Here is a 27,434-nt window from a genome sequence, read left to right on the forward strand (position 1 = left end):
ACTCCCGGTGTCACTTACCGCTACAGGCATCATATTAGTCGTGTCAAGAGAGAACCGCCTTCTTTCCTTGAGGCTATCCTGCATTTCTCCAGGCTTTCCTTTCAGTATCAACAAGATTGTCTTCAGCACGTGCGGGGCCACGCTCGACTCGGAACCTGCCGCGTGCCACATCAGGATCAAAGTGCTGCAAAACAGCCCCACCCGCCCCACCACAGTGAGAGCCAGGCTGTTCATTTCCTACGTAATCCTGTGTCACGAATCAGGAAAAGTGTTGGGTTTACATGTTTTATAGCAAAGAAATTGCAGGCAAGTCGAAACCAAATTGATACGCTCACTTCCAAATGATCCCATTAATCTCTTGTCCTTGAAAACGCAGGAAGGATTTCAGTGAGATTCTAACAGAAAACAGTCTGCAAGTTCACTTCCTAGCACATCTAAACGTCTGGCCAGTCAATGCCAAGAACTGATAAGCTTTCTCCATTCCATGCTCTGGTTCCCCCACCTTGTGATCTTGTTTATCCAGGAATAATGGAATATTTAGAAACTGGTATAAAAATACAAATTAATATAAATAAATATATCAACTTAAAAAACCAAATAAATAGAAATACTAAGCAAAAAACCTAACTATATAAATTTAAAAATTAGAAAAGGGAATTTTTAAAAAATTTTATTTATTTGACAGAGATCGCAAGTAGGCAGAGAGGCAGGCAGAGAGGGAGAAGTAGGCTCCCCGCTGAGCAGAGAGCCCGATGCGGGGCTCGACCCCAGGACCCTGGGATCACGACCTGAGCTGAAGGCAGAGGCTTCAACCCACTGAGCCACCCAGGCGCCCCAGAAAAGGAAATTTAAATTGAGCTCAGAGGACTGGGCCCTTTTGTGAAATGTCACACATTTAATTAGCGACACAGGTGTCACGCACTAGAACCCTGGCTTCTCAACTCCCAGTCCCCTAGCTCCTTTCTACATGCCTGGCCATTCAAGATTTTATTATTGCTTATCTTAAAAACTGCTACACACATCTGTGTGGGCATATTCCTGATCCCTTATCAATTCATGCTGGGCTCTGAACCTCATTTTATCGTCTCTCTGCATTTAGGTTCCTAATAGGGAGGCCTGGTCCTACAGAGCACAGACATACCAGCTTTTTAGAACGCATTATTCCATGGCTCCTGCCTTCTGGGCTCAGCTTTAGAACTTTGCTTAGAACCACATGGACATCCAATCTCACATGCCCCGTATCATTCCCTTACCTCTAGATCGTACCTTCCAGGTGACCAGGCATTCTCTTTCTCTGATTTAGCTTAGCTCCAAATCCTAGTCCTTTCTACCTCAATCCTCACCTACTGGTGCACAAGATCTGCTGGTGACCATTTTAATTAAACTCACCTAACTCTAATTATGCTTTCTCTCTGTACCTCCTCATTTCTTATTGTTCGTGTGGAGTCACTGGCAACTTTTATCAATGTTGGGCTATTCCTTCTCAACAAAATGTTTGAAGGCTGGTAATATATTGCATGCAGTGGTTTCTTACTTCCTGAATGAGAAGACACTGAGTCTTAAGAAGATTTTTTTTTTTTAAGATTTTATTTATTTATTTGTCAGGGACAGAGGGAGAGAGAGCGAGCGAGCACAGGCAGACAGAGAGGCAGGCAGAGGCAGAGGGAGAAGCAGGTTCCCTGCTGAGCAAGGAGCCCAATGTGGGACTCGATCCCAGGACACTGGGATCATGACCTGAGCCGAAGGCAGCCGCTTAACCAACTGAGCCACCCAGGCGTCCCCTTAACGAAGATTTTTAATTTCCAGACGTCTTCTCAGTAGTAAAATACTTTGTACTTATGAGCTTCCCAAATAAATATAAGCTTTCAGTTAGGGGGGGAGAAAAGTCAGTCGTATAATTGGTTTAGCATTTTGTGGACTTTGATGCCCTTTCATGGAAGTTAACTCTTCTAACCCATATAATTGCTGTATAGATAAAGAATTTTTCTCATCTCACAGATGAATTGAGGATCAAGGAGTTTAGAAACTTAAGTGGCTGGGAAGGAATTCAGACCCATTTGTTTCGGAAGCCTGAATCCTTTCCATAATGTAACTTCCTGCCTTGTGTATGGTTAGTAGTAAAGAAGTATTACTTTCCTTCTCAAGGTACAGATGATAGGAATGGGGTGATGTCATTTACTACTTTCTTCTGCTGTGAGTGAGGCTCATACGCTGGTATTCTTTTCTCCTTAATATTTTCTGTGATCCGAGGGGCGCCTGGGTGGCTCAGTGGGTTAAGCCTCTGCCTTCAGCTCAGGTCATGATCCCAGAGTCCTGGGATCAAGCCCCACATCGGGCTTTCTGCTCAGTGGAGAGCCTGCTTCCTCCTCTCTCTCTGCCTGCCTCTCTGCCTACTTGTGATCTCTGTCAAATAAATAAATAAAATATTTTAAAAAAATATATTTTCTGTGATCCTCAATCACGAATTTCAGATAAATAGCTAAGGAACAGCTACTTTTAATGTTTCATTACTTTGTTGGTGGGTGGAAGTACCTTACATCTGTTCATCATAAATGAGGGGTGAAAAGCCCTATAAATGTAATCACTTATGGTAAAAACCCATCATCACTGTGAGGAGAGGTTGGTTCCTATGGGTTAGGCAGCAGAACACAATTTAAAGCCTCAGATAAACAACAGTGACAACAACCATTTGTTGATGGTGTTTAACGTGGGTAGGTATTGTATGAGAATAGGAACAAAGCGCATGATCCTTTTTACATTTTATGGTCATTCTAGGCGATGTAAAAACAGATACTCTTTTTCAGACAAAAAGAAGCCAGGCCTGACTTGTCAGCTCTGTCGGATTCTGGAGGCTATGAACAAACCCCTGTAGAAGGGGTGAGGGAGACTTACTTGTCTGCCGGGACTGGGTAATCCATAAGTTGGAAGACAACCTTCTTCGGTGAGGTGCGTGTTAACAAGGTGACGACCCGCAACATTGTGTGCTTCATAACGTGAGAAGGATTCTCACGCAGTTGCTTATAGATGGTGTCCACAATCTTAGACACCTGGAAAAGCAATTTAAAAGGTCAACAAGAGCCTCTTTTTCCATGGCCACCTCTAAAGCGAGGCATTGCTTGGATGTAAGAATTCAGTCCTTCTCAGAATGGCCAAGACAGCAATTAATGCACAAATAAGCACTAGAGGGAAGCATATTTATGTGTGTGACTACACAATGTAAAACATTTATTGGGATGAGAAATAAGCCTATGCATTTATTGACAGTGGGAAAATACCCATTTTTTAAAAGTTTATTTGGGGGAAGGTAGACTTCCTTATTTAAGATATATAAGCTTAGTATAGAAAACATGTATAAAAAACAACATGGAGGTTCCTCAAAAAGTTGAAAATAGAGCTACCCTACAACCCAGCAATCACACTACTGGGTATTTACCCTAAAGATATAAATGTAGTGATCTGAAGGGACACGTGCACCCCAATGTTTATAGCAGCAATGTCCATAATAGCTAAACTATGGAAAGAACCTAGATGTCCATCCACAGATGAATGAAGAAAGAAAATGTGGTATATATACACAATGGAATACTATGCAGCCATCAAAAGAAATGAAATCTTGCCATTTGCAACGACGTGGATGGAACTAGAGGGTATTATGCTGAGCAAAATAAGTCAGTCAGAGAAAGACAATTATCATAGGATCTTCCTGATATGAGGAATTTGAGAAGCAGGGCAGGGGTTTGGGATGTAGGGAAGGAAAAAATGAAACAAGATGGGATTGGGAGGGAGAAAAACCATAAGAGATACTTAATCTCACAAAACAAACTGAGGGTTGCTGGGGGTAGGGGAGTATGGAGTATGGGGAAGGTATGTGCTATGGTGAGTGCTGTGAAGTGTGTAAACCTGACGATTCACAGACCTGTACCCCTGGGGCAAATAATACATTACATGTTAACAAAAATAATTTAAAAAACCCGCAAAGCAAAAACAAACAAACAGAAAAAGAAAACATGTATAATTCAAGTCCTTTAAGAAGGAAGTCAAAATAATGGAACAGAATAACAATGGAACTGTATACTTCAGAAAACCTTTCTGACAATTAAAAAAGACTTGAATTTACATACGGATTGGATGAACTATGTGTTCAAAGAATGGCCCAGAATGGTAAACACTGAGTCACATAATGCTGCAAATTCTATTCATAGGCCCTACATCGATTTTATTTTTTCCCTTTTTTATTAATTCTTGAAGAAGGAGATTACGAGCGAGACCTGAAATTTGTCTCAAATTAATGGCTGTTAATTCAACATCAGATTTCACCCAACAAGATAACTTCACTTTTTGTTTTGAAAATATTCCTTAGAGATCAGAAGCTGAAATGTTGGTCGAGGTAATTTACATCTCACTGCAGTTGTCTCATACACAGTCAGTTACCTGTGCAGAACCCCTGCTCCAAGCAATAAGCAGAAAATAAATGAATGAATAAACAAAGTGTTAAAAGTGCAGGACATTCCTCAAGCTGCATATGCTCCAAGGTGAACATGAAATGGGGGACACTAAACACTGCTCTTCTCCATAGACCTTTGAACAATGAGTTTAGAGCTCTTCTCACCCCCTTTTCCTTGCAGCATGACCCAGAACAAGCCAGCTATGTTACCGTGCACTCAGGATAGCAATCATGATCTGCTTTAATTCTCAAGATTTGTCGTGTTAGATTTGCTTAGAGATTGTAAGCCCACATACTAAATGTGCAATTTAGGGATTTTTCAGGGCTAATTTTAACTGTGCACAATTTTCCGTTATAACTGATTTTATTTTATTTTTAAAGCATTTTATTTAGTTAGTTTTACAGAGAGAGCGCATAGGAGCAGGAAGAGGAGCTGCGGGGGCGGGAGGGGAAAAATCTCAAGCTGTCTTCACACCCAGGGAGGAGCTCTGTGAGTCTGGCTCTCCCAAGCCCCAGATCATGACCTGAGCACATAGTTCCGTGTGAGCTATGAAATGTGAATTGCATTATTTTCTTGAGCTAAATGCTGTTATATTTACATCTATCACTGACATCGCACAATACAAAGATGGTAAAGTCTGTGCTATTTAAAAATTTTGGTTTTCCTTTTTTTTTTTTTTAAACTTAGAAAGACATTAAATAGAAAATAGAAATGCCATGACAAATTGAGAGTGAAAGAGACTGTGGAGGAAAGGCAAAAAACTCTTCATATGTTTGTATATCTAAAGACACTTCTCCCCCTCTGTTTTGAACAGGAAGCCCCACATTCATTTGCACTTGGCCTCACAAATTGTGCAGCTGGTCCTACAGCGAGCTGAGGGTCCTTGAAAACTTTCCCTAGTGGTTACACAGAGGATTTCAATTATATATGTACCAATTTACTGTTTTTAATGTATTCTTAAAAAAAAACTGATGCAGATGTTGGCAAGACATTACGATTTGGTATGATTGGTAGGTAAACACTCATGACATTATTTTCTAAACTCTTCTATGGGCTTGAAATACTTCACACACAAAAAAAGCCTCATCAGATTAATAACATAATGAACAATAGCAAGAAACACAAAGGAAAAGAAGTTTAGGCATATAAGAGAGGCAACAAGAGTACTTTAGAGAATAAAATCTGTGTTTCTCTACTCACTGTCGAGGATCTTACCATGGTGACCTTATGTGCGTGATATTCCAAGGTCAACTTCAGCATGGTGGATGCCCTGAATGCGATTATGTTATTAGGTGAAGAGAGTCTCATGAGGAGACTCCGCACAAAGTCAGTCAGCAAGGATGGCAGCAGGGTGAATCCTACACTCTGAAACCAAAAAGGAGAGCCATGACCTCACGCCTTACCTACCATAACCTAAGAAAGACAACTGAATTCAATCATCCTGGAGGAAGCTCCCAGGTCAGGTAGGGCCAAGTGATTTTTGTAGGCCCGAGGCATTTTTGCTGTTGTGGCCCTCTTCCACCATTCAAAAATGTTAAAAATTGAATTTTACAGCTGTATTGCTATTGAGATGACTATAATTCAAGTGGAATTACATTTATTTATTTCTTCTGATTTTTAAAGTGGCTATAACACTTTTATCTAGGTAAGTCAACTCTGGGGCCAGGCCAGGGAAAAAAAATGAAAAACCATGGCATTACAATTAGGAGGAACTGTAAAATCAACTGTATTGATTTGACACCAATTCAGCTGTTCAGATATTAGAAATTATTGTGGGACTCTTTAGTTTTGGAAATTAGTTTGCTGAGATCCGATACCAGCATGATTAGCAGAAGCAGGAGGGTATGAAGAAAGAAAGGCAGGGTGATTCAAGGGGTGGACTGGACTTTGTTTTTTTACAGAGAAGGACCAAGAAACAGGGAGAGAGAAAAAAGGCTCATATGTCAATGACTGAGGTACAAGAATTATAATTCAAACAATTTTTTTTTAAGTCAGAGTAATATCCATGGACCATAAAATAGCAAAATTATATGATTATGCATGGATCTCTCAGTTAAGAAAGATGGACAAAGCACATTTTTTCCTTTCATGTACACAAATATATGTATATATATTGCATATTATATTATAAACACACACACACATCATTTTCCCAAGTACGGAAGGTACCCAGTCTTGCCAGTGAAAGCTATCTGTATCCCTCTTAAAAGGATGGAGCATAGCTCTTTTTGGTCAGTAGGGCAAACTTGAGGTTTGAGTAAAAATGGGGGACCCCAGTCTCCCTCCTACTGGGCAGAGGGGTGAGGGGTAGTATCCTTGGAATGCTATGGAAGAAAGCTAAAGGAGGGTCACTAAGGCTTGGTGAGATGGACTGAGTGTCACAAATAGTTTGCCCTTCTTTAAGAAAGCCAGATTTCATTATATGATTTGTTGAATTAAAAAAGAAACATTGAAATGGGGGAATATTCTCTTTTAACTCTCTATTTGTTTATTCAATGAAATTATTTTAGTGTCTATTTAAGAGTTGTAGAAGGAGCAATTTCTAGTGAAAATAAGAACTCATGCTAGAAGTTTCTGTCACGTGAAGGTCCAGGTATGACAGTAGACTACATCAAACGACAGGGACTCCCTATAAAATGTGATCTACATGTAACTCTTTAGAAATATACCAATCCCATAGGACCAGCTGGATTCTTTAGAAATCATTTATATCTCTCCAATTTCTTACTCTTTTTTTAAACATTTCATTGATTTATTTGAGAGAGTGAGCAAGAGAGAGAGAGAGAGAGAAAGCATGAGCAGGGGCAGAGGGAAAGGATGAGGGACAAGAAGACTCCCTGCTGAGCAGGGAGCCCTGTACAGGGCTCGATCCCAGGACCCTGGGATCATGACCTGAGCCAAAGGCAGATGCTTAACCGACTGAGCCACCCAGGTACCCCTTGTTTCTTACTCTGATACCATGTTATTACATATTCTTGATGCTACTTGTTGTAATGGCTGCGTGATATTCTATTAACTTGATATTCCATAATTTATCATCTATTTCTCTGTGTTTGATGCAAAATTTGTTAAAAAAGATAAACATCTGTGAAGAACCTCTCCTCACAAATATCTTATTATTTTTAGTTTTTTTCCTTTTTTCCTAGGCGGCAGAGCAGGGTGACCTCTCAAGCAGATGGATAAGCCCACGGACTTTGAAGGAAGTAAGGGAGTACACGGAACCTCATGGTTTTTCCCCAGGGTTGGGTCAAGGCAAAAACTATCTACTTGACACTGAAGTTTATCACTTCAGCTTAGAAATTTTTTTAACACTTTTTTTAAAACAAAATCTAAAGCAGGTTATTTTGATGTTTGTTGAGTGAAACATAATACTACTGCAAAGCCTGTTAACTGGTGACTCCATTAAGTTTACTAAATAACCAGAAATTCCCCATCCTTAGTGTATATTTAATGACCAAACAAAAAGAACTATGAAACTAGAAAACACTTCTCTCATTTGCATTCTGTAAGGACTACATAAAATAATATTAATTGCTGTATTCAGGAATAACAGGCATCATTCTTATTCAGAGAGATGAAAATTGGGAAGCCAAAGAGTCTACAGGTTACTTACTCTGGGCTTTGCCTAACTTTAAAAACATGGAAAACATTAATTAAAAACATAAACTGTTGAAATAAGTTGCCACTCAATGTAATAATACACAAGAAATAGAAGTCATAGGATCAAGGGGTGGGGGGCGAGTTACCTGGATAATTTTAGTTTTGTCCCGTTGCAAGACCTTAGGTAGGAATTCCGTATCAGAGGGAGTAGTCAGGAGGCAGTGATCGCCGGACTTCTCACACATGGTGGATCTTTTTCTTTCAGTATCCGCTGTATTAAGGAGAAGAGTTTAAGGTTTTTACGTGATCATTCGTTCCTTCTATGACATTGCTATTTCCAGTTTCTCCTTCCTTCCCAATTCTGGAGATCTAAAGTATTCTGAACATTTAACTCCCTGCTAATACCTTCATCCCATCAAATGTTAGGATTGCACCGATCCAGGGTCCATAAATGTTCACATGAGGTCTCTGTGAAGTACACATGCAGGACACAGACGATTTTAATCGGTTGCGCACCTATTGAATACATTTAGGCCATCAAATGCATCACCCAGCGCACTGGAGAAGCTGTGGCTAAGTTGGAGTGTTCATTGGTGGAAGAGCGGACTTGGAGGTGTTTTGCGAGGAGCCTAGGAAGTGGCCCCGCAGCAAAGCCAGAAGCTCTCCGTGACGACTTCAGGTGCCGCTGCTTTTGGTCCCGGAGAAGGGGAGTTTCAGTGATTTCATTGGTTTGCTAACAGCTCTGTAGAGATTTTACTGACCTACAGTTTATTTAAAATGTACAATTTTAAGTTTTTAATATATGTATATACCAGTGAAAATATTACTGCCGTAACAAATAAATACAAAATTAAAAAAAAAAAAAGCCCACAACCATATTCATTCCCTCCAGCACACCTGCTGCCTGTGTCCACCCCGATCCAAAGGCAACCACAGATCTGCTTTCTGTTATCGGCTGTCCAGTTCGTGTTTTCTGTCTTCTAATTTGATAAAAATGGATTCACAGAGCTTGTACTCTTCCACGATTTGGCATTTTTCACTCAGCAAGAGTATTTTGTGATTCATCCAAGTTGTCTGGATCAAGACTTTCTTTCCTGTTTTACTGATGAGTACCACTCCGTTGTAGGTGCGTACCATCATCTGCTAATCCATTTGCTGACTGGTAGACATCTGGGTTGTTTCCAGTTTTGGGCTTTTCCTGATGAAGGTGCTGTCAACATTTGTGTACAAGTCTTGGTGTGGATATCTGCTTTCACTCCTCTTAGGTAAGGCCTCAGTGATGGAATGACTGGATCGCTTGGTATGTGTGTGTTATCTTTTTAGGATACTGCCAAATTATTTTCGAAAATTGTTGTACCATTTCACACTCCCTGTAGCAATGTGTGAGAGTTTCGGTGGCTTCACATCTTTAATAACATATGGTACGGTCAGCGTGTCAATTTGAGACGTCCTAATGGGTATGGAGTGGGGTTTCATTGCAGTTTTTAAGTTACATGTCTTTTATGACCAAATGTTGAACATCTTTCAGAGTGTGTCCTTGCCATCTGTGGTTCTTTGGTGAAATGATTCAAATAATTCAAATTCAAATTTACTATACTTTAATTTGTTTCTGTTTTCTTACTGCGTTTGAGTGTGCATTTTTAAATTCTGGCTACAGGCCTTTTCTCAGATATGTAACTTGCAAATATCTTCTCCCAGTGTACGGCTTATCTCTTCTCTTAACAGTGTCTTTTGAAGATTAGAACGGATTAATTTTTCATTTTTCAAATTATAGGTTATGCTTTTGGTGTTGTATTTAAGAAGTCCTTGGGGCACCTCAGTGGCTCAGTCAGTTAAGCATCTGGCTCTTGATTTTGGCTCAGGTCATGACCTCAGAGTCCTGAGATGGAGCCCTGAGATGGGTTAGGATTCTCTCTTTCCCTCTCCTTTTCGCCCTCCCCACTGCCCTCTCCTCTGCCCCTGTCTCAAAAAAAAAAAAAAAAAAAAAAAGGGAAAAAGAAAATCTTCGCCTAATTCAAGGTACGAGAACTTCTTTTAGTTTCACAGTTTGAGATTTTACATTTCATCTCATGGGTCCATTTTGAATCAACTTTTGCATTATGTAAAAGATACAGATCAAAGTTCTTTTCTTTTGCATGTAAATAACCAATTTTTTCAACCCTATTTACTGATGTTTTCTCTTTCTTCGCTTAACTGCCTTTGAACTTGTTTCAAAAAGCATTTGACCATACATATGCGCATCTATTTATAAATTTCTGCTCTTGTTTTCTTGAGGAACACTGGTATGTAGTTTTGTTTTGTTTTTGTTTTTCTTATAATGTCTTTATGTGCTTTTGGTATCAGAATTTTGCTGTCCTCACTGAACAAGCTGGCAAACATTCAGTCCTTCTCACATTTCAGTCAGAGTTTGAATAGGATTGATACAGTTTCTTCCTTTAACTGTTTGCTAGATCATTTCAATTTGGAGTTTTCTTTATAGGTATTATATTTTCATTTTGCTCAAAATACTTTCAATTTCCATTTTTATTTCTTTATCTGACTAATGGGTTATTTAGAAGTGGATGACCTGGTTTCCAAATATTTTGAGTTTTCCAGATCCTTTTCTGTTTTTTATTTCTAATTTAATTCCATTTTGGTCAGAGAATATATTTTGTATGAATTAAGGACATTTTGCTTTCTTAAGACTTGATTTATGGCTCGAATATGGTCTATTCTGGCAAATTTTGTTTTTCCTTGAGAATGTTCATTTTTCCATTATCGATGGAGTGTGCTATAAATGTCAGTTAGGTCAAGTTGGTTCAAGACTATATCCTTAACACTTTTCTGTGTCATCATGAATTATTGAGAGCAGGGTACTGAATTCTCTGATTGTAATCCTAGATCCACTCCAGTTCTATCTTTGTTTAATGTATTTTGATTTTTAATTTTTATATATTTTTGTTTTTAAGGACATATGTATTTATGATTGTTATGTCTTATTAGTTAATTGACACCTTTATCATTATAAAATTACCCTCTTTTTCCCTGGATGCATTCTTTGCTCTGAAATATATATATAACATATGTATATTTTTATATATGTTTTTTGATATTGACTTAGCCACTCTAGTTTCCTTTTGACTAATGTTACTATGTTATATCATTTTCCAACTTTTAACTTTTATTGTCTTTGTGGCTCTGCATTAAAAGTGGATGTCTCATAGGCAGCATATAGCTGAGCCTTGTTTTTGTCCAGTCTGATAATCTCTGCCTTTTCATTGGAGGTATTCAGAATATTTACAATTACTCTAGATGGCTTTAAGTCTTCACTATTTGTTTCCTATTTTTCCTGTCTGTTCTTCTATTTTTTTCTTCTTTGTCTTGTCTTGTCTTTTCTCTTCTTCTCTTTCTCCTTCTCCTCCTCCTCCTCCTCCTCCTTCTTCTTCTTCTCCTTCTCCTTCTTCTTCTCCTTCTCTTTCTTCTCCCTCTTCTTCCTCTTCTCCCTTTCTTCTTTTTCTGAGAAAGACAGAGAAAAAGCTGGGAGTGGGGGATGGGGGAGTGGCAGAGGGAGAGGGAGAGAATCGTAAGCAGATGTAGTGCTCAGCATGGAGCCCAACATGGGGCTCAATCTCATGACCCTGAGATCATGACCTGAGCTGAAATCAAGAGTTGGTCACTCAACCAACGAAGCCACCCAGGTTCCCCTTTTTTGTCTTCTTTTAAAAGTACTTAGAACATTACGTCTCCATTTTGGTTTATTATATGTAACTCTTTGCTACATTATCTAAGAGGCTGCTTTAAGGTTTATATTATACATCTTTAGCTTTTCACAATTTACTTTTAAGGGATATTTCATGACTCTGTGCAAGAACCTTCAACTGTGGTCATATTTCCTCTCTCAATCCTCTAGCTTTGACATTGTGATTATTTTTTGCCTTCAACAGGTGATCATTATTTTAAAAGATTTAAATAATGAGAAGATAATTTTAGTATTTACCTACATAGTTGTACCCCATTATTCTTAAATCCTTTATGTACATCCAGATTTTCACCTGGATTTTTTTTTTCCAGAAGGATTTCCTGTAGTATTTCTTATAGCACAAATCTGCTGGTGATGAATTCTAACAGCTCTTGAATATCTAAACATGTCTTTATTTCACTTTTGTTTTTAAAAGAATTTTTGCTGACTGAAGAATTCCAGATTGACTTTTTTTTCTTTCAGTACACTGGGAGGCTGCACAATTGCCTATGGCATTTATTGTTTTGGATGAGAAATCTACTGTCATCTTTACCTTTGCTCCTCTGAATGAAATGTCTTTTTTCCTCTGGCTCTCTTTCAAATTATATTGTTGATCTCTGCTGGAGTGTCCTTCCTCTCAGACATTGCAGTTTTCATCTCCAGAGGCTTAGCTGAAGTCTTTTAGAAATTTTCCTGTATCCCTACTTCACACGCTCACCTTTTTCTCTGACTCCCTCAATAAATGGAATATATTACAATAATTGTTTTAATGTCCCTGCCTACTAGTTTTATCATCTGGGTCAGTTTTGATGAATTTTTCTCCTCATTATGGGTTTTAGTCTGCTTCTTTGCATACCTAGTAATTTCTACTGGATGTCAGACACCATGAGTGTTAACTTGGGGAGTGCTGGAATCTTTGTATTCTTGGGAGGAGTCTTGGGCTTCATTCTGATGAACATTTAAAGTATTTGGAGATCATTTGATCTTTTTAGATCTTGTTTTTAAGCGCTTTGTTCGGTGGCATGAAAACAATTTAGTCTAGAGATAAGTTTTTTTCTTCTAATGAAACAAAATGCTTTGAGTGCATTTTTTACTTATAAATTATGAAGTTTTAAATTCTGGCTTATAGTCACAGGCATGATTCCCAGCCTTTGGGAGTTCATTGGATTTTTTTCTCTAATCTTTCTCCCCCAGCCTCAGGTAGTTTCCTCACGGGTTCCGATCACTCCACACCTGAATGGTTAAAGTGGACCCTGGCAGGTCTCTGGAGTTCTCTCTCTATGCCCTCCTCCTGCTACTCAGGTCCCAGACCTGTAAATAGGTACTCAGACCTATAACTCTAGTCTTGATTCCTAATTCTGTCTCTTCAACATGGTGAGACGACTGGGTTAGAGCCTAAAAACTCCCGTTAGGCAGTAAGCTCGGGCAATTGTAATCCCTACCTCATTTATTCATTTGTTCCCATCTCTCAGCAATCCTCATCCTTTGTTATCTGATGCTCAGTGCCTTAAGAACAATTATATACATTTATATATTTAATAATCATGTATTATGGGAGGATCAATCTTTTCTCTGTTTAAGTTATTTGGAAATAGTTTGGTACTTTTGGATCTTGCTTTTATGTTTTGTTAGGCTGCCCACAGCCACATTTACTTTAGTTTTGGGCTAATTTTTCCCAACCACCGAAGCGAGAATCTGAATGTTCTATCTGATGCCCCATTAGAGGGGAAAGTATGCCTCTTTTTTAAAAGTCCTATTGGTAATCTTTCTTCTTTCCTTCCTCCCCACAGCATTCCTGTCCCCACCATTAACACACAACACTAATCAAAGTATAGTACTTTATAGATCTTGAAGAGCCAAATATTACTAGCATATTTTGCTAACTCTAAAAAAAGATCACAAAATATGTTTTAGAGAGTAGGACTCCAGATCTTGGGAAGGGTTTAGAAATCTACAGAGCCCTCTTGGGACCCTGAAGTGGAAAAATTAGGGACAAATCCTTAGTATCCATTAGAAGAGACGCTGTGAACCATTCTTACCATTCTGACACTTTGCAATGCAGAGGAGGTGGTACAGTCCTGAGGATGCCTGTTGTGCAATTAAGGGATCACTGTGGCAACACAGAAGAGACAATTCAGCCGCCAGGACACCCAAACATGGGGCACCAACACTTGCCTAGTGGAAAAACAGAGGAGGAAAAAAACCGCATTTGCTGTACAGACATGGAATGTCTGTATCTGACCCTCTAGTATATATGTATCAGACTAGGATTAGAGGATGAACTTCAGAAATTACAAAACCTATATTCAAATCTGTTCCTGAGCCTCAATTTCCTCATCTATAAACTGCAGACAACAAATGCTATCTTTTGTAGTTACTGGGGGGACTATTTATGACAAAAAAGAAAGTTCTTGCTTTCCAAGCCAGTTGCTCTGGGGAAATCATCGTCCCTGTGCGCTGGTCTGCCTCGGGCCCTTGCCCTCACCTGCGGCTCCCTCCCCACCGCAGCATCCAGGACTTGTGTCTCTCCCAAGCTGTGTGTTCACGCTTCCTACCAGCTTTGATTTGGACTCACCTCTACCTTACTTGTGGAGTTTGTTTTGCCGGGCTTCAGGTCGATTTCTGGGGTGTTTAGGATAATTTGAAAATTATCTACTTGTATCCCTGAGATAAAGTGAGCCTAGGGTCCTCCCACTCCACTGCTGTCACCCTCCTTAAATCCCACCCGTCTTTCAAATGCTGATGTGCCGAAAGAACAAACCTGGGGAAAATCTTTCTGTCCGTGATACACGATGACATGTTTAGCTCACATTTCCTTGCCTGTTTGAAAACTGAATACTTTAATGGGAGGGACGAACATGACAGCACAGAGGTCATATAAGGAGAATTACTGTGTTAAAAAGTATTTTTGATAGAAAATCAAAATCAAAATCAAAATCCTGACTACAAATGGCAGTCAGGCTTGTTCAATGGGATGAGGGCCTCTGAGACTCTAGAAGACATTGGCTAGGGTAGTTTATGGGGGGAAAAAAGTCTTCCCACTGAATGCACCTGAGAACAGAATGGGTCGTTACCCATAATCAGAGAAGGGAACAAGTCTTCACTGATGATGTGCATTCAATACGTCAGACGTGGAGGTACACAGAGGAGGCCTGTGGGAAGCTCAGCTTTTAATTTAGTAATACATCCAGCTGTTTTGGTTCGTGTATTTGTCCTTTCTCCTCCATTCATTTCATGGACTTAACCATCTTTAGAGGACATTACCGTAAAGAGAAAGTTAGGTTTTATGCCTCTGTTGATGACCGGGCTGAGGCGAGCGGAGCCTCCCTGTCCCGGAGAGCGCTGGTGTGCCTCCACCTGCTGGCGCTCGGGCACACTGCAGAGCAAAGCGGTATGTCGCCCTACGTGGCTTCTGGAAGGAATCTGTTAGAGGTAGGAACCGTCAGCTCAGGAGAGCCTTCTGCCACAGAAGTGGAATTGCATATTTATCTTTTCACAGTTGAGGGGTGGGCTGTGTATAAGGGGAATGAACTTTATGAACATAATCAAAGTTGAGAAGAGGAGATAGAAGATGACAAAACTCCAAAATGTCTTACCCGTTACCTGAGTGGAACTCATGGAAGTGAAAGAAGGAATGAATACATGTATACTGAATGAAAATGCGGATGCAGATAGAAGCACGTCAGTAGGTCTTGCGCAGACAGTCCCCATCAAATTCTTGCTGAGTGCCTGAAACATTTAGGGCCTACGCAGCAAGGAGGCCGGAGATGTGAACTACACTCAACATCAAGCCTTGCTGAGAAACTTGGTGTGATTCGCCTTTCAAACATTTGAAGGGACGGCCAGCCACTTTAGAGAACCGGAGAGCCCGAAGACTGAAACGAACCACTCCATCCCTCTTTTGAAATAATCAACACGATGCAAAGAACATCACAGATTACTTTTCCTCGTGTAAGCAAATTGTGTAATGTCCCAAAGCTGATGTTAAACAAAATAGTAAGAATTCAGGTACGTTCTAAGGGTTATGTAGGCTTTTTGTCTCAATATGTCTGGAAGCTATTTGTTTAAGTAGTAGAAAATGGCTACACGAAGATGGTATCATAAATGCATGTTTCTGATCCCCTTTATTCTGAACTTCTAGAATATTTCAAACAATCAGAGGAGCAATTAGAAGTGCATGTTTAAAAGTCACAGTTAAGGACGAGCTACGGTGAGTGCTGTGACGCGTGTAAGCCTGACGATTCGCAGACCTGTACCCCTGGGGCAAATAATACATTATATGTTAATAAAAATAATAAAAAAATCACAGTTAAGGATGAGTTGCAAAACAGAGGTTGGGTACACAGTATCCGTAAGAGAGAGAAATGTTTATAGATAGTAAGGTCTCTTAGAAGGAAGGCAATGATGTTATTAAAAATATAGAAAACGTCAGCAAATACCGGCAATTACGAGATGCCTATTTGTTCTCCATTTGAAAGGCAACAATTAGAAAGTCCAGGGACTTGCTGGTGTCGTAGGGGTAGGGAAACAGTGTAACATCCGCAGGAGTACAGACGAGGTAATTCTGTAGTGCTGAAACGATAACCTATTCCTACTCTGTGATCTATCATCTTTCTAAGTATTTCTAAGTACATATGTACTTGAACAAAGGTGACCATTTGTATACTGTTGAACTAAAAAAAAAACCCTAAATATACCTGAATGTCCATCTATAAGTAGATTACAATATATTGAAACTATGGGTATATGCTTTGGCTGAAAGAACGAGATAACTCCACACATATTCCCATGAAGATCCCCGAGGAACGTACTGTTCAGCGAACAAATTGTAGAACCAGGTATAAATATAATGTGGTTTTAATAAAGAAGCACTAAGTAAAAATCCGTGTATGTCAGAGTGTGCATGCGTGTGCGGGTGTGCGCATGGAGGCTGTCAGCGGGGCCCCCGTCGCGGCAGCACATGGGGGAGGAGAGTGAGGACTTCTGCCCCATCGCTAGCGTGCTACACAGTGACACGACTCAGGAATTACTTGTATAAATTTCAAATAAATGCATAATGGTTTAAAAATATTTTAGGAAAAGGAGAAATAAGGAGGAAAGAGGGATGGAAGGATTTATAAGGTTGCAGGCGACACTGATCGTGAGCCGCAGAGAATGCAGGGAGTCAGTGAAAAGTTTGACACACTCATTCTGTGGGCAGGAAGTGTAAAGGGTCTTAGCAACTGGTTGAGAGACTGCTCTGATGGACCTAAACTGTGGAGTATGTTGACTCTTTTCTTTATGTCCCACCCTGCCCCACGGCCCTACCAAGCAGGCGCTTAGGAGTTTTCAAGGCCCAAGGCTCGGAAACCGGGGCTATGGCAATGTGGCCTTCGAAGCACGTGGCGTGATGGCGCTGGGTGACTTACGTATCCCCTGACTCTCCGGGATGCAAAGCTTAGCACCCTGCTGATGATCACCATAACCCTTTCCTGTAGGTAGGAGCTATCTTCGTTCATCCACACGGCCATGTCCTGTGGAAAACACAGTCATCATCCTAGAGCCCGGGGTTTCCATGTCTACAAGCTCCCTCCATTAGTCTCCAACTTCACCAAGTCAAGGGCCCCCACAGACCCTGATTATTTCATATCTAACCTACATTTATCTCAAAAAGATGACAAGCTAGTAGTATACTAGTTCATCTACTGTCATAACTATACTTGGGTTGTATGTTATTTAATTTTATGCAATGAATATTTACTCATGATGTGCATTGTAAGTCACTTTGTCAGTCATCGCGAAAAGTTTAACAAGAGACTATCTTGGGATTGTTAGCAGATACTCTTGTTTTTCCTTCAAAGTACATATCCGCCTTCTCTGTCTCTCTCATCACAGGATCTGATTTTCAGTTTTAAAAAAGAATTGAAATGTCATCTGATCCTGAAATGTCATCTCACTCCAGAATTTCCTCTGCAGACTCAACTCTCAGATATTTTCTGGCTCATAGTTGCAGAGAATATTCCTGGAGACAGCTCGGTTAGAAAGTTCTTGCTAATTTTGATTCGACTCCATCTTCCTGTAACTCTGTCTGTTCTAAGCCTTCAGCTGCGGTGACATATTTACAAGCTTGGTAAGGGAGGAAACGGCATATGCCTCGCATACCAACCACCACTAACGGATTTCTTTCTTTCTTTTTCTTTTTCTTTTTTTTTTAGATTTTTATTTATTTATTTGACAGACAGAGATCACAAGTAGGCAGAGAGGCAGGCAGAGGTGGGGGAGAAGCAGGCTCCCGGCTGAGCAGAGAGCCCGATGGGGGGCTCCATCCCAGGACCCTGAGATCATGACCTGAGCCGAAGGCAGGGGCTTAACCCACTGAGCCACCCAGGCACCCCCACTAACAGATTTCTCAAGGCACTTTCTTCGAATCCTCAGTATTTGTGCTAAATCTCCTCCTTTCACTTGCTCCCATTGTAGAAAACTGTTCTGAAGTCCATTTCCTGGGGCAGAAGAGTCTCTAAATCCCAGGGGGGTCAGGCTGTGCCTTTCCCAAGAGCGGGCTTTTTGCTCTTTTTGAGAATCAAGTGAATTTCTAGACATGGAAGGGATGAGAACAGGATAGTCAGGGAACAGGTTTCCAAGTTAGAGAGCCCCCCCCCATTCATTAGCATGGCATATATTATCGCTTCCATTTCCTTATCAGCAAAACGGGGGGAAATCACAGTAGCTTCCTCAGAGGGTTAATTTAAGGATTAAATGAGATAACCTATACGTGAAATATTCAGCTTAGTCAACCCGATGTAGAGTAAATGCTCATAACAGTAGCTTATTGGTTGAAAGAGCATGCGTGGGGAGGTGGTTGTAATAATGGGATAATAATAAGGACTTTAAAGAGTTGTGAGGTTAAATTTTTAAAAATGCACAGAAAATACTCGACTCAAGTTAGGCACAAATTAACTCCGCGTATTTTATTTTCCCTCACTTCCTTCTTGTCTTCCCAGATACCAATTCTGCTTCTTTACTTGAATGTATTTTGTGATTTGCCTAAACTCGTAATGCTCCTCATAGAATAAGTCAACCTGGTTTCCCAGTGTTTCCTGACAGGTTCCCCCAGTGCCATCATATTAGAAGCCGTTGAGGATGGGAAGACATCCTGAGCAGCCTCCTGTCTCTGCCTGGGATGTTAAAGACACCCTGAGGTCCGGATGTAAGTGGGGATTTGGACAGTTGTTGGGCTTTGCTCTGACAGCGCGGTGTCCGTGAAGCCAGGATGCTTCAGCTCCAGCGGTGCTGGGGAGGAAGCAAAAGCCTACGGAGACCATCCCGGCACCGCCGCCTGCCCCGCAGGTAGTCTGAGCCGATCGCCCTCTCTTTTCTGCTAAACCGCACTGTATCACTCTTATATTGCCACAGAACATTTGGCTTCTTAAGTATTTTGTTGCCACCATCTTCCCAAAATTGAATTCTTAAAATTATGTCTCTTTAATTGAAATAAAGGGAAGCGATTTCATTTTGGGGATAATTAGACAGCTTGGGAGGAAAAGAAAAAAAAATCAGCCACCCAATACTTGAAGGAGACATAAGTATAGGAAAAGGGAAATACTAAGTGAAATATAATGACCTCTTTAGATTTAAAACAAGAAAACAAAATTGCTCATTTTCCCTTTATTTTACCTTTAAGATTTGCAGTTTGTAGAGATCTTTGGACACTAAGATCAGAAGAGTGTCCTCAAATAAGTTTAAAGTGTTTTGATACAGATTCTGAAAAACAAAAAAAGTGACACAAGCAGCCGGTCGGTAAAATTAGACGTAGCTATGTTCAATGTCTATGGCTTTATGCCCCGGGGTCCTGCGTTCTCCCCATAAACTGAAGGTAAGAGAGGAGAGAGACAGCCAGACGGATGAGAGCTCCCAGGACCATGTGCCATGCATCGCCCTCCACCTTCCAGGGCGGGTGCGCCGTGCAGCTGTGCTGGGGAAACTGAGACCAGAGATGTCGCTCCCCTCACTGCAGGGCTGGTCCTCCCTCCGCCTCTCCCTGCTCTTACTTCCCTTCTTGGAGCATTTGTCCATAAACTCTTGTCCTTGCTAAAATAATTAACCCCAAATCTCTTCATTCATCCGTTCCTGTAACTCCTGTACAACCCATCAAATCCCATGAGTTGTAGAATTCACAAGGAGTCCGGGGGGCACAGATGAAAGCTGGAAGACACTGTGGTTAATCTACGGTATTGATAAAAGATGAAGGACATAACAAGGACTGTGCCCTGTGGAGGCACGCTGCGGGACCGCGGGGACGATGGCTCCTAACAATTAAGGGAAGCAACCGCTCACCTCCAGGTCCTCTTTGTCATCTTCCCTGTTTCCCATTTTCTTCACTTCCTCAAGACTTGGTATAGAAAATACCACTTTAAAGGAGGACTTTATTATCTTCAGTTGGGTTTCAAACTGCAGAAGGGGATCTACATAGCTGGTAAGAAAGAGGTGTAATTATTACATAGAGGAGAGGACAAATGTAATCTAAGTTTAGTGGCTTTTTCTGGTGTAAGGGAGAATGTACTAGAAAATGAGGCCCAGCTCTTGGCTTTATATAACATGTGGGTTTTACATATTCTCATAAAAATGACAATGGTGCTCTAAATGTGAAGGAATGAGTTTCTTTTTAAAAATCATCTGTAATCAGTTATTTTGAAACCAGAATATATTTCCCCATAGACACAATAATGTAGAGTGGTTACAATTCCAGGCAAACCAAACCCTCAAAGCCATGCTGAGCTTTAGCTGAAATATATTACTGCCACATTGTCTCTAAGCTGTGATACTCCGCTTCTTACATTTTAATGTTTCTGAAATTATTGGGATGCAGCCTCTAATTCTTGGCAGAAGAAACCTGCTGTCAGCAGTTGGAAAGACAAGTTATGACACAGTTGTTATGCCTTAGATATGTGTGATGTGGATAACAGTCCTTCCTGATTTTTTTTTTTTGAGGTGAAACTATATATATATTTTTTGAAAAGATGGTGGTGTAGATGGTTAGGTAGGAAATTTTATGTTGGGCTCAGAATATCTTTTTCTCTACTGGACGGGAAAATCAAAGTGTCTAATCCCACTGTTTGAAATGGAATTTCTTAGACTATGATAGATAATTTTCAAATCTTGGGAAGATTAATTTGACTTATTCATAGCTTGAATGAATTATTAGACTCTGAACAGCTTCCAGTAGAATTTTCAGGGGAAGATATTTAACTTTTAGGGATAAATAACTTGGCTTAGGAAAATGCAAAATTAAGATTTTGATGAAATAGTAAATAGTTTCTTTCAATGTACTTTGAAATCATACTGCTAGTCCTAAAAATGCTAAAATGTTCCAAATAATGACTAAAGATAAGAAAAGTAGCTAATGGGCAACAGATCTTCAAATTTTAAATGTAAGGAAGGTTGAGTGTGAGACATTGATGATGCTAAAGAAAAAAGACACATGCAAATCTACAGGTCAAAATGGACAACTGCCGTTAAGGATACATTTTTTTTTTTGATGCACGTGTAATTAACTTTCAAAAGAATAGTTATTAAATTACTAATGTGTTTTACAGTAAGTGACATCTTAGAATTAAGAATTTCAGTGTAAATGCCTTTTTTGTATTCCAGGGTGCACAACCAGGTGATAGAGAAAGGAACTTGGGAAAGAAGAATAAGCATTCCTCACTCAATTACTGTATGATCAGTAAGCAAAAGGCAACATATATTTTTGCAAGTATAATTTTAAGAATCACAATCGAATAAAACAAAGTAGATGCCTCCTAATAAAAGCATGGGGAAATTATATTAAACAGATCACAAAGAAATCAGGAGGGACATTTTAATATGATAAAATGTTTAGTTCAAATAAAAGAATATTGAGAGATAAATGTATGATGATTTGAAATAATAAAAGGGATAGTTAATAACATAGAAAAAAGTTAAATTATTAAAAGTAAAACTATTAAAAGTACAAGGTATTGAATTACTTAAAATACAAGAGGAAATAGAAATTGTTAAGGAAAATTATTAAAAATACAAAGAAAAACAAACACAGTCATAGACTATTAAGCATTCAATTATTGGCATATGGTAGGTAAAAATTAAAGATTCTGCAAAAGAGGAGATCTTTACTAAAATTAATAAGGAGGTAAAGATAAATTATATTAAATGAGATAACAAGGATCATCTTAATAATCATGGTGTGCTGACAAATATTTATCATATTTGTGAATATATGTTTTATTCTCAAATCACAATGAGAAATCCATTTTAAAAATGAGAAAATTCAAAGTACTTAAAAGTACTTGAACACTATTAGAATTTTTCTCATTTAAAATAAGGGGCATCTGGGTAGCTCAGGTGGTTAAGCATCCCACTTTTGGTTTAGGCTCAGGTCATGGTCTTGTGGTTGTGGGATTTAGCCCTGGGTTGGGCTTGGTTCTCAGTGCAGAGTCTGCTTCAGATTCTCTCTCCTTCCCTCTCACTCACTTTCTCTCTCAAATAAATAAATAAAATATTTTTAAAAATAAAAAAATAAAATGAGAGAAAAATGACAAACTAAACATGTAACCAGATTTTAAAGCTACTAAAAATATAATAAAAGAAATAAAGGACATAAACAAAATGAGTAAGTATAAAATGAGGAAAGGGGAATAATAAATATAATGATTCTTGCTGGCAAATTTAATAAATATTTTAAAAAGAAAAAAGAGGAAGCAGAAACTAAATATCAAGAAAGCCTACAGAAGTAAAAAAAAAAAAAAAAAGGAGTAAGCTATAGTATGGGTTTAATAGAAACAAATAAGACTGATTTATATTATTAAATTATACAGGTATATGTGAGGATATAGCTTGTGTGAAAATTTATGTACCAAATAATATTTGGCCAAAGTACAAATGGCAAAATCTATAATACATTTTTTTAAAAATCAAAGGAAAATTATTGCCTGGGGGATTTTTAATACATTTAGGTAGACCAAAAAGAAAAAAATGTTAAACTTACTTGTGGAGCATAAGTAATAACATGAAGGACACTGGGAGAAGGAAAGGAGAAGTGAAAGGGGGGAATTGGAGGGGGAGACAAACCATGAGAAACTGTGGACTCTGAGAAACAAACTGAGGGTTTTGGAGGGGAGCATGGTGGGGAGATGAGTGAGCCTGGTGGTGGGTATTGTGGAGGGCACGTATTGCATGGAGCACTGAGTGTGGTGCATAAACAATGAATCTGGGAACACTGAAAAAAAAAAAAAATTACAAAAAAAAATTATGAAACAGAGGGTTAATCCAGGGTCTGCCTTTTCATGAAACCCAAGTTTTGTTTCTATGTGTCTGTATGTATTTTGGGGGGGGGGGAGGAGTCCAAAAGTTTCATCAGTTTCCCAAAGGAGAATTAAAATAGGTTAAGAAGCACTGATACTGAGGACTTTATCACCAAACACTAGGTATCTTACTTGCCCTGCATGCATTATCTCAGTACGTCTTCATAGCAATACTAAGAGGTAAGTACTATCATGATGCTCAACTTTTGGACAAGGAATTTGAGGCACCAGGAAGTTAAGTAACTTCATCAAAGTCATGAAATCTGGAACTGATATGAGAAACTTGGTCTGTTTGTCATAATAATCTTCCTTTAATTCTATAAAATTTCTTATAGATTTCATTTGTCATACATTGGCCAAGTACTATCTGATACCTAAAGTATTATTTTAGTACATAAGGTCTTCATGTGCACCTACTATCTGTCTTTGTGTAGTACTATTTTGTAAATTCTAGTTAATTCACCTAGGCAAGATATACACACAGACCTCAACACAAAATAGTAAATGAGTTTATAAGTTCAGAAGAATGACCAATGAATGGTAATCAGGGATCTGGTTATTCAAAACAGCTATAATAAAAGACAATCTCAAAATATTAACTGATTCCAGAAAGGCTGGGAAGTTGATGGAAGAGGACCACCCAAGCTCACACTGTCCAACAGATGCGACTAGATAATGCCCACGTCAGTGTAAGTAATCCAGAAAAGGACTCAAGGACTGGCAGAACAAACTCTACAACTAAAGGTAAAAATATAAGATATTTTTATAAGATATTATATAAATGTTAATATATTTATATAGATATGGTATATCTATTTATATATGGTATATATATATAAATATAAATGGTATATCTATATAAATATAAATATCTTATAAATATAAATATAATATCTTATAAGTATAAGATATTATATATCCTCTATATAAGAGGATAGAAAGGGCAGAGACTTGGTGGGGAGCTAAACAGACCATGGGCCATTTGTGAGAGGGAGGGGGTTTACAGGCACAGAGAGAGGAGTGAAAAGGATCCTAACACCGGAAGCCCCTACAGGAAAGACATTTGGCTTTGAAAATTAGAGACGCCAGATTTCATGAGTTCTGACCACCAGTGGGACTTAAAGCCTGGAATTTCAAAAATCAGCAGGCTTGGTTCTGGGACAGCCTGGAGGGCAATGGAAAGCAGAGTCTCTGCTCTTAAAAGGATAGCAAATGAACAGCCCACGGAGATCTGGCATAAAAACAGCTGTTTGAAAAATGCTTGGGGCTTCTGGGATGGAGTGTTGTTTACTAATCTCAAATCAAGTCCTGGAGAGACAGAAGTCACTGGGGAACTCCTGAAGGAACAAAGGAACTGGCAGGATCCCTGAGGGACTTCTCCGGGAACTGACGAGCTAGCAGGTGCCATTCCCCTCCCCTGCCCTTCAGCATAAACACACAGCTGCTTGCAGGAACCAGCACTGCACAGGCATTCACTACCCAACTTGCTTACACCAAGGGTTCCCCAGGCCCCCAGCATCAGTGGATGTGCCCTTTCCAGTCAAGCTTGCCACGGTCCTGGTGCTGTTTGTCCCTTCCCCTAGAAGATGGGCACAAACTTTGTCAACACTGTATCTCCCGGCCCACTTTGTGGGACCTCAGTCTCCCTGGGTGGCAGCAACCCCATGGAAGACTAATGCACAACTTGCTAAAACTGGGAGCCCACCCCAGTCAGCCCATCCCACTGGCAGTGACACGTCCACCCCAGTCACTCCTGGCCTACTCACACAGGGGCTGCAAGCCTGACAATGTGCAAGCAGTGCCAGCAATGGCCAGCACTGCTCCAAAGTGACTCTGGCCTGTGGCGAGAGGAAGATAATTACACATACCGGTCAGAAGGTAGCCGCAGCAGGGGGTTGGGCAGACACTAGTTCTGATTGCAGGTCCCACCCACCAACAAGAATTTCTCAGGGGGCAACACAGGGAAAGGGCCCTACAGTTTGTGCTATGTCATCTCTGGCAAATGCCTAGTTTGATTCAACTTAAGCCCAAGGTGGCCCCTGACTGGTCCACTAACACCACCAGGACAAGCCACTGCCCAAAGAGAAATAGAGTCACTGCAGATGGCTGGACTGAAGGGAAAAGTGAAAGACACAACAGCAGGGCACATGCAACACACGAGATACCCATGAAGTATCAGTTTCTGGTGAACCAGAGACATTGCACTGCAGGGCACTACAAACCCTCATCTTCATAAGGCCATTACTTTCTAGAGCAGAAGACAGAGCTGAGTTTTCTAACAGAAACAGACACAAAGAGTTAGACAAAATTAAGAGACAAAGGAATATGTCCCAAATGAAAGAAAAGGACAAAACCACAAGAGACCTAAGCAAAATAGACATAAGTAATATGTCAGGTAGAGGATTTAAAGTAATGATCATAAAGATACTCACTGAACTTGAGAAAAGAGTGGAGGACATCAGTGAGACCCTATAACAAAGAGATATAAAAGGGCAAATCAAAGACACAGAACACAATAAATGAAATTTAAAATATACTAGATGGAGTAAGTAGCAAGCAAGAGGAAGCTGAAGAACAAAGAAGCAACCTGGAGGACAGAATAATGGAAAGGAATCAAGTTGAGCAGGTAAGAGAAAAAAAAATCTATGTGGAATGAGAATAGACTTAGGGAACTCAGCAACTCCATCAAGCATAATAGCATTCTCCTTATAGGGACCCCAAAAGAAGAGGAGAGAGAAAAGGTAGCAGAAGATTTACTTGAAGAAATAGTAGCTGATAAGTTCCCTAATCCAGGGAAGAAAACAAAGATCCATATCCAAGAGGCACAGAGATTCCCCAACAAAATCAACCCAAGGAGGTCCGCACAAGACACACAATAATTAAAATGGCAACACATAGTGATAAAGAAAGAATATTAAAAGCAAGAGAAAAAATGACATTTATATACGAGTGAAACCCCATACGTTATCCAGCAGATTTTTAGCAGAAACTTTGAAGGCCAGAAAAGAGTAGCATGATATATTCAAAGTGCTGAAAGGGGGGAAAAAAATCTGTGACCAAGAATACTCTCTCTAGCAAAGCTATAATTCAGAAGAGAAGGAGCAATAAAGAGTTTCCCAGACAAACAAAAACTAAAGAAGTTCATGACCATTAAACCAGCCTTACAGGAAATGTTAAAGGAGACTGTATGATTATAAAGGGAAGACCATAAGTATGAGTAAGAAAAGTAGGAAGGACAAAAGCAATAAAAATAAGTCTACCCATAAAAATCAGTCAAGGGACCCACAAAATAAAAGGAGGTAAAGTATTACATCATAAACCAAACATGTGGAGGAGAGAGGAGTTAAGAATGGGCTCAAGTGTAAGGTGTACACAGAAATGTAATATACAAATCTAATGGTAACCACAAATCAAAACCCAGTAATATATATGCAAAAAGTAAAGAGTAAGAATCCAAGTATGCCACTAAAGAAAGCCAGCAAACTGTGAGAGCAGAGCAAGAGAAGGAAGGATCAAAGAGGAGCTATAAAACAACCACAAGCCAAGTAACAAAATGGCAATAAATACATACCCGTTACTTGGAATGTAAATGGACTAAATGCCCCAAACAAAAGATATAGGGTGACAGACTGAATTTAAAAACAAGACCCATCTATATGCTGCCTACAAGACTCATTTCACACCTAAAGACACGTGCAGATTGAAAGCAAGGAGATGGAGAAACATTTGTCATGCAGATAGATGACAAAAGAAAGCCAGGATAGCCATACTAATGGCTTTTCTCTTTGGAGAAAATAGAATTTATGACAAAACTGCAAAACTGTAACAAGAGACCGAGAAAGACACTATCTAATAATAACATGGACAATTGAACAAGAAGATATAACAATTGTATATATTTATACACCCAGCATTGGAGCAACCAAATACATGAAACAGTTAATAACAAACAAAGGATCTAATAGATAGTAATACATTAACAGTGGGGGACTTTAACACCTCACTTACATCAATGGATAGATAATCCAGACAGAAAATCAACAAGGAAACAACGGTTTTGAATGGCACAAGGGATGAGATAAAATTAACAGATATATTCAGAACACTCCACCCTAAAATAGCAGAATACACTTTGTTTTTTGTTTTTATTTTTTAGAGAGAGAGAGAGAAACAGAGTGGGTGCAAGTGGCAAGGGGTGAGGGGGAGAAGGAGAGAGATAATCCCAAAATGGCTCTATGCTCAGTGCAGAGCCTGAGTTGGGGCTCAATCTCATGACCCTGAGATCATGACCTGAACTGAAATCAGGAGTTGGTTGCTTAACCAACTGAGGCACCCAGGCACCCCAGAAAACAC

General features: G+C 39.6%; 1 protein-coding gene across 1 annotated transcript in view; it reads right to left on the minus strand.

Annotated features, from left to right (window-relative positions):
* MROH9 (maestro heat like repeat family member 9) overlaps nt 1–27,434 on the minus strand; it is a 93,572-nt gene that overhangs the window by 37,264 nt on the left and 28,874 nt on the right. Inside the window, exons 5-12 of the mRNA XM_032863006.1 lie at nt 20,077–20,212; nt 19,417–19,503; nt 17,172–17,276; nt 13,803–13,938; nt 8,192–8,316; nt 5,661–5,810; nt 2,893–3,047; nt 19–184 (exon numbers count right to left, since the gene is read on the minus strand). Coding sequence (XP_032718897.1) covers nt 19–184; nt 2,893–3,047; nt 5,661–5,810; nt 8,192–8,316; nt 13,803–13,938; nt 17,172–17,276; nt 19,417–19,503; nt 20,077–20,212 — 1,060 coding nt within the window. The remainder of the gene's footprint in view (nt 1–18; nt 185–2,892; nt 3,048–5,660; nt 5,811–8,191; nt 8,317–13,802; nt 13,939–17,171; nt 17,277–19,416; nt 19,504–20,076; nt 20,213–27,434) is intronic.

The sequence above is a fragment of the Lontra canadensis genome, unplaced genomic scaffold (genome assembly GCF_010015895.1).
Source record: "Lontra canadensis isolate GAN:19392208 unplaced genomic scaffold, GSC_riverotter_1.0 scaffold24, whole genome shotgun sequence".
Lineage (NCBI taxonomy): Eukaryota > Metazoa > Chordata > Mammalia > Carnivora > Mustelidae > Lontra > Lontra canadensis.